This window comes from Salvelinus sp. IW2-2015, unplaced genomic scaffold (assembly GCF_002910315.2).
Source record: "Salvelinus sp. IW2-2015 unplaced genomic scaffold, ASM291031v2 Un_scaffold5268, whole genome shotgun sequence".
NCBI lineage: Eukaryota > Metazoa > Chordata > Actinopteri > Salmoniformes > Salmonidae > Salvelinus > Salvelinus sp. IW2-2015.
In genome coordinates, this window is record NW_019946533.1 from 50,991 (window position 1) to 59,351 (window position 8,361).

The 8,361-nt window shown below is 40.3% G+C and overlaps 1 protein-coding gene across 1 annotated transcript; it reads right to left on the bottom strand.

Annotated features, from left to right (window-relative positions):
- Positions 1 to 226: 226 nt before the first annotated feature.
- Positions 227 to 7,406, bottom strand: alkbh7 (alkB homolog 7). The gene is given in 7 exon segments (XM_024144442.2): positions 227 to 557; positions 3,080 to 3,092; positions 3,095 to 3,203; positions 3,449 to 3,513; positions 3,516 to 3,593; positions 3,596 to 3,620; positions 7,021 to 7,406. Coding segments are annotated over 7 exon segments (699 nt in total). The 5' UTR covers positions 7,309 to 7,406; the 3' UTR covers positions 227 to 436.
- Positions 7,407 to 8,361: the final 955 nt, after the last annotated feature.

Below are 8,361 nucleotides of genomic sequence, written 5' to 3' on the forward strand. Positions count from 1 at the left end.
AGATCTTGGACAGAAAATGCAGGTTCTCCTTCAACTGGTTCTCCTACAACTTATCAACTTGCCTTTCTATGTGGCATTTTTGAAAAGGCTAATAACTCAGATTCATTATATAATGTTAATTAGCATAAGAAGTTCATAGATACTTATGACAAGTCTTGTAATGCATTATGACCCTTAGAAATGCATCATATCTGAATGCCTTCCCAACATTTAATTCACAATCAAATCYTGTACAGGTAGTTTATTTAGAAAAAAGTGCTCCAATGAAAACTGATAAGGGGAACATCTAAATCATCTTTCCCAACATAGTCTCTCGCACAGTGAGAAAGCGTGTACATCAAATTTTAACACAGTGATGTTCTTGAAGTCTCAGAAACCGAGCTCTGGCTACTGCCAGTGAGACTGTCACAGGTGTGTCCCTCTTGGCACTCATGCTTCAAACAGGAAGGTTCCGGCAGATGACAGAGATGCGACGATGGCGGGGCACTCTCTGTCCAGAGAAAATAGACTCCTCATCTTTAAGGATCTCATGGGTGAACTTATATCTGGCCTGGTCCCTGGAAGGATGCATGAAAACAATGTCATCAGTCATTCATCACACAAGCACAATGTGTGAAATGCCAGGAGCTGTATCAAGTGTTTCAGAGTATGAGTGCCGATTTAGGATCAGTTTAGCCTTTAAGATCACAAGAATACATGGATCAGTTTAGCCTTTAAGATCATAATGAATATATAGACCAGTGTTGGTCAATTCCAATTTAATTTGAAATTCCAATGAATTCACCCATGAAGTGGATAATTTACTGTACGTTGAATTCAATTTGAATGTCAACAACCTTCAAGTTATGGAATTAAATTGGAATTAGACTGTTTGAATTGGAATTGTGAAAAAAAGTAATCTTTGGAATTGAATTGGAATTCAATATTTGTAAAATTCCCAGTTAATGGAATTAATGTACTTAGTATAAAAAAAATGGACWGCTTTTTTTATATACTGTTGAAGTCGAAAGTTTACATACTGTAGCCAAATACATTTAAACTCAGTTTTTCACAATTCCTGACATTTAATCCTAGTAGAAATTCCCTGTCTTAGGTCAGTTAGGATCACCACTTCATTTTAAGAATGTGAAACGTCAGAATAATAAGAGAGAGAATGATTTATTTTGGCTTTTATTTCCATCATCATATTCCCAGTGGGTCAGAAGTTTACATACACTCAATTCAACTCACTTAGTATTTGGTAGCATTGCTTTAAATTGTTTACTGGGTCAAACATTTCGGGTAGCCTTCCACAATAAGTTGGGTGAATTTTGTCCCATTTCTCCTGACAGAGCTGGTGTAACTGAGTCAGATGGCCACTCCAATACCTTGACTTTGTTGTCCTTAAGCCATTTTGCCACAACTTTGGAAGTATGCTTGGGGTCATTGTCCATTTGGAAGACCATTTGTGACCAAGCTTTAACTTCCTGACTGATGTCTTGAGATGCTGCTTCAATATATCCACATAATTTTCCTACCTCATGATGCATCTATTTTGTGAAGTGCACCAGTCCCTCCTGCAGCAAAGCACCCCCACAACATGATGCTGCCACCCCGTGCTTGACGATTGGGATGGTGTTCATCGGCTTGCAAGCATCCCCTTTTTCCCTCAAACATAACGATGGTCATTATGGCCAAACAGTTCTATTTTTGTATCATCAGACCAGAGGACATTTCTCCAACGAGTACGATCTTTGCCCCCATGTGCAGTTGCAAACCTTAGTCTGGCTTTTTTATGGAGGTTTGGAGCAGTGGCTTCTTCCTTGCTGAGCGGCTTTCAAGTTATGTCAATATAGGCTTGTTTCACTATGGATATAGATACTTTTGTATCTCTTTCCTCCAGCATTTTCACAAGGTCCTTTGCTGTTGTTCTGGGATTGATTTGCACTTTTCGCATCAAAGTACGTTCATCTCTAGGAGACAGAACACGTCTGTGTGGTCCCATGGTGTTTATCTTGCGTACTATTGTTTGTACAGATGAACGTGGCATCTTCAGGCGTTTGGAAATTGCTCCCAAGGATGAACCAGACTTGTGGAGGTACATTTTTTTTTTTTTGAGGTCTTGGGATTCTTGATTCCCATGATGTCAGGCAAAGAGGCACTGAGTTTGAAGGTAGGCCTTGAAATGCATCCACAGGTACACCTCCAATTACTCAAATTTGTCCATTAGCCTATCAGAAGCTTCTAAAGCATGACATTTTTCTGCAATTTTCTAACTGTTTAAAGGCACAGTCAACTTAGTGTATGTAAACTTCTGATCCACTGGAATTGTGATACAGTGAATTACAAGTGAAATAATCTGTCTGTAAACAATTGTTGGAAAAATGACTTGTGTCATACACAAAGTAGATGTCCTAACGACTTGCCAAAACTTAGTTTGTTACAAGAAATTTGTGGAGTGGTTATATGTTTTATTGATTCCAACCTAAGTGTATGTTAACTTCCTACTTCAACTGTAAATCATTTAAACTACCAGTATAGCTAGGCTACCTGAACAGTGACATGGCCATGAGGAATTTAATGATCTCAAGTCAAGACTTACCTGGAATTTGATATTAAATTAATGGAATATAGAGGGAGAGGGAATTGAAATACTGTAGAATTGAATTTGTGAATTAACCCCAACACGGACAGGGGAGGACCTGATCCTAGATTAGCACTCCCACTCTGAGATGTTTCATAGTTGAAGCATAAGACCCCAGGTCATCTGACCTGGCGGACCTCTGGGCCTCATAAGGATAGTTATAGGCTATAGGAGGCGTTCAGTCAGAGTGTACCAACATGGAGGTAACACAGAACAATTAAGTAAACCACTTCATGTTCTTGTTCTCCACAGGAGATACTGTGGGTTTGTTTAGTGCAACTCTAATTAGGGTATTTATAGTTGCTCTTTCCCTTGTCAAATAAATCCATAGAATCTTTTAGATGTAAAAACCTACCGTAGGCCTACCAGGTAGACTCGATTACAGTGTATGCGCAGGTGGTTGTTGTAAACAATGAAAGACAGAATGTTGCTATGGCAGGTCTTATGGGTCCTTACCTGAGTATGTAGAAGAGCGACGGGGCAGAAACAAGTTCAGCCATTCAGCGGGTTCATCCTCCCTCACCAAGCGCATCACACTGTCTGACAACAAACTCAGCCCTGCTATAGTGCTGCCACAGAACTGACAGAAGAGAAGGGAAAGAAAGGGTCAGGGAGACAGTGAAAGAGAAAGGCAGGATGAGATTAAAAAAAAACAGGGGTGAGGGGAGTGATGAGAGAATGACCGAGTCCAAACAGCATTGTAAAAGAAAATCACTTTTTGCCAAAAAGTATTCACATTGTGCCCAGTCAATATCATGCACACGACACCATGTTCCAAATTTATCTTGTCTTCATCTCAGGTTAATATGAGAGCCGTCTACCTACCTTGACACTGTCGATGTGTGGTTTGATGTATCCAGCCTTGTCAAGGTCCAGGACATGCACAGGCCTAGGAGAGGGCTGCCCTCAGAGAAAGCCACAGCTCGGAGGCGATCCATCCACCCCTCACACACCTCTCCCCACTGAGCACCTCTGTCTCCCGGTAACCATGAATCGCCTGGTGACACAATGTTGAAAGAATGAATGAAACAATGTAATTAAATGTTGGTAGGGTCAAGGGAGTGCATTGTCAACAGGGGTGGGATTGTGGAGGGGGACTGGGTTCCAGAAGTGAAATTATTTGGATAATTTACATTGATTTCAAGGTTTTCCATAATCAGAGAGTGATTTTATTTTCCAATTTTCATCCCTGATTGCAAACAAACACTGTTCTGGGCTTGGTTTCCAAAAGCATTTTAAGGCTAAGTTCATCGCTAGAACGTTTGTAGGAGCATCATTAAATCTCAGAGCTGTTCCCCAAAACCATCGTCACTAAAGTTGCAATTGAAAACGCGTGTCATTACCGACTGCCTCAGACCACTCGTAGATCAGCTAAGTGCGTCGTTGGAAGATTTTTCGCCCTTTCGGCGTCAAACATAGAATCAAGCTGTTTATCCGTCTCGCTGTGAACGCCGATTACTTCGGAACGAAGTTGACTACAAATACAAAGTTGCCAATTTCTTTGCAGTTGTTTCAAACAAGCAAAGGATAAAAATATGCTTCAAATAAAAACCGAGATGACTGCATTAATAGGCTACAGTAGGTATAGGCTCCAAAGGCCAGTGGAGGCTTCTCAGAGGAGGACCATCCTGCTCAGTGAATTTCACAAAAATACAAATAGTGAACATTAAAAAAGTGATCCTTTTTAGATAAAACTTACTAAATATACCCACGTCACAAATAATTGATTAAACCCACTGCTTTACATGAAGGTCTACAGTAGCCTCAACAGCACTCTGTAGGGTAGCACCATGGTGTAGCCGAGGACAGCTAGTTTCCGTCCTCTCTGGGTACATTGACTTCAATATAACCTAGGAGGCTCATGGTTCTCACCCCATCCTTAGACTTACACAGTAATTATGACAACTTCCAGAGGACATTCTCCAACCTATCAGAGGACTTGCAGCATGAACTGACATGTTGTCAACCCAATCAAAGAATCAGAGAATTAATCTTGTACTGAAAGCATAGTTGTACTGAAAGCATAAACTCCAGCTAGCTATCACCGCAGTGCATAAAATGTGGTGAGTAGTTGACTCAAAGAGAGAGAAAGCAACAGTTGAACAGTTTTGAATAAATACATTAGTTTAAAAATGAAGAGAGAGCTAGCTATCCTTGATATTTTTTTCACTTTCACTTAGCTAGCTAGTTTAGCCTACTCAAAACACCCAGCTCAGACAGAGAGGGATGCTATGTTAGATAGCTGGCTATGGCTATTCAACACTGTATGATTGTAATGGCTTTACTAACGCGTTAGTTCTCGTAGCTATGTTGACCATGACGTTAGCTAATATGGTGACAACGATGTAGGTTGAGTGTAGCGGTTAGCAGTTATGATATGAAGGTTTGGCTTAAGTTTCTTTGCCTGGTCAGAGAGCTGATTTGTTGTGCACTGAAGTCCACAAGGGAAAAGGTGAGAGGAGGAGAGAGTGTAGAAGTGAGAAGGAATTATACAAAAGCAAAGTGATCACGCTGTTTGTATGTGGCTGCGATCAAAGTGAACCGGGATCAGGGGTGTATTCATTAAAACACTTTTCTTAAATGGGAGCAAAAGGAACGGGGATGAACATACCTGAATTTGTCCAAATTAAACATTTGTTTGCAACTGTTGAACTAATGATTACACCCTAGATCAGCTAGATGCAGGCAAGAGTGTGCCATGCAGTATTAAATGTGTCATTGTCTGTCACCTTGACTACTAAAATTTATCTCGAGCTGTGCACCTACGTTTTCAACTTTCATTCAGAGAATAAATTGTAGCAACCTCATGATGGGTATAGGGAAAATCATGTAGTAGCCTAAACCTATCAATGTTAYATTGAGCTGGGTGAATGGAATATGGATGACAGTCATCTAATATGTTGTAATAGAAATAAGGCAATGCTCATCATAAAAATAATCAACCTCCCTCATAAAACAGCACCGACCACCACTGACATAGGCATAAATATTTTATTCATGTTGAAATCAATTTTATTTTCAGTAAATTTAGTTCTATTTTGCTAATTGTAGGCTACACTGTCTGTTATTTTTGCCTCAATATATACTGAACAAAAATATAAAACGCAACATGCAACAATATCAAAGATTTCCGACGTTGGCGGCAGCTTATGGTAGAGAAATGAGCATTACATTATTTGGCAACAGCTCTGGTGGACATTCCTGCAGTCAGCATGCCAATTACACTCCCAATCAAAACTTGAGATGCCTATGGCACTGTGTTGTGTGACAAAACTGCACATTTTATAGTGGCCCTTTATTGTCCCCAGCACAAAGTGCACCTATGTAATGATCATGCTGTTTAATCAGCATCTTGATATGCCACAACTGTCAGGTGGATAGATTATCTTGGCAAATAAATGCTCACTAACAGTGATGTAAACAAATTTGTGCACAAACATTTTGAGAAGCTTTTTGTGCGTTTGGAACATTTCTAGGAATTTATATTTCAGCTTATGAAACATGGGACGGCGGTTATATTTTGTTCAGTGTATTTCATGATGTGTAACATGTGCAATGATGTGCCAAATCTGTGATTTAGTGCATAAATATTGGGTAAGTATTAGAATAAGCAGCATCAATATTTTCCATATAGGCCTAGGTGATAATATTGTAATGAAACAGGCAGGGAGCAGGTCTCGAACCCTCGACATTCTAGCCCGAAGTCCAGCGCGCTATCGACTTTGCGCAAAAACATGCTCGTGCGGCAGGGTCAATTTCCGCGCTTATAAACCTAAGGTCATTACAATATTTATCTGAAGCTAATCAGTATTGTGGAATAATTCTAAAGTAAAGTGATATTTGAATGGAGCAAGCTGATTCGAGATCACCGCTAGCTTTTTTATCTCAAACATATCAGTATCAACAAACGATCCAACGATGCACTTGGCAAACGTTCTTTCTGCATGGTGTTTTGGGAAACGTATGTTACATCTTCGGCCGATGCATCGTTAAAACACGCATAAGCATAAATTGCATTGCTATTGGGAAACCGGGAACTGACTGTTCAATCTAAATTAAGATCTATTCAACTTGTAATGTATGATGACGATAATTAATAGCCTAAMAATTCAAATATGAAACTTTACAGCATCTAGTATAGTATGGATATTTATGTTATTGCTGCCGCTGTTTTTTTCTCTGCATGTTTATCTGTGAAATATAAGACTACAAAGCATTTGCATGATGCCAATAGGGGAACTAATCAAAAGAGCTCCTCCGTACATACTGTAGCAGCCCCTCTGAGTGTCGGCTGGAGCTGAGGACGTGCAGCAGCTTTATCTAACTAACGTTAATTAACGTGAGTGTGAGTTGGGCACTTCTTTGTAGTCAACAAGCAAGGTCTATTTACAACTTACATCGTCCCAGTGGTCGAACTCGTATCGTTTCTTCCTCAGCCCAGGCTCGAGTTCTTTCATGAGAGCACCCTCCTCTTCCTCACTTATGAATTCCGTCCTCACCTCCACCTGACCGCGAAGCCTCTGGACCAACTCCCCGGTCGAACCGCAGACTAGTTGGTCATCTCTGAACTGCAGGCCGCTGTTCRTAGCAGCTCCGGAGCAACTCGCTGCCGAACTTAGACATGATGTGGGAGTGTACAGAGGCCGTTTATGAATACGTCTGGCAACTGTAATCAGCAGTCTCATGCTTCATTAAATAAAATGATTTATGTAGACTGTCAGATTTGCTAAATTAAGCTATGCTTTGTTGTCTGGTGGCACAGAAGTCAGTTCACGAAGAAGAGCGACATTTTGGAAATGCACTGCATTGTGGGAGTTGTATTGTCGTCACACTTCAATAAATAAAAAAAGCCTGTTTAGGCCTAAAATAACAAGCTATTAACCTTTTCACTGAAATTACAACAGGATTCTGTGTTATCCATGTCAAATGCATAAATGCTACGTAAATAAGGAATGTATAAGTCTTTTTAAATCAAATAGATTGTCTTACAAGAACGGTACTTAACCAGRCCAAATGCTGTGAGCTCTTTTATTGTCTTTTAGGTGTTGTCTTTTTCTCACTAGGCTATGCCTATGCTATCTTTATAGGTCATGCCTCTATATTTACATAGAGGCTATGTAAATATGTCATTACTTTCCATATCTACATATGGCTCTGGGTCGTGCTAACTTTGTGAAGCATGACCTACGCTCATAAAATCCCAACGTCTCTTACATGGTTGACTTCCCCACCATAGCCTCTCTGTGAACTACTTTCATCTATCTTGCACAATGCGGGTGATGTATGGGTGTGGAGGACTGACTGATATGAGTTGTGGCGTTTAACACTCTACAAGGCTAACTCAGCACAGGTATGTACATGTATGCGGACACTTTAGAACACTGCTTTTCAACTAATTGCTGCTGTACAAACACATGGAAATGATTGACTAGGCAAACTAGTCTCCTTTTATGCAACAAAATAAATAGAAAGGTTAACAGGTTCTCTGGTGGGCCTCAGACAAACTAAAGACAGCGGTAGATAGTTCATGATTGATGCATCCACCTGCCATTACTCAACAGAGGACACAATTATAGCCTAGTCAGGTGGGGTTTGTTGAGGACAGTCATGCAGCTTACTACAACCCTCCCAACCGTCACTTTGAGTGACTAGACTTTCAACCGTGTGAATCAAGGATTCTTGAATGTCGGGACAATCCTTGTCTGGCAGGGAAACTTTATTGTTATAGTAAAAAAACA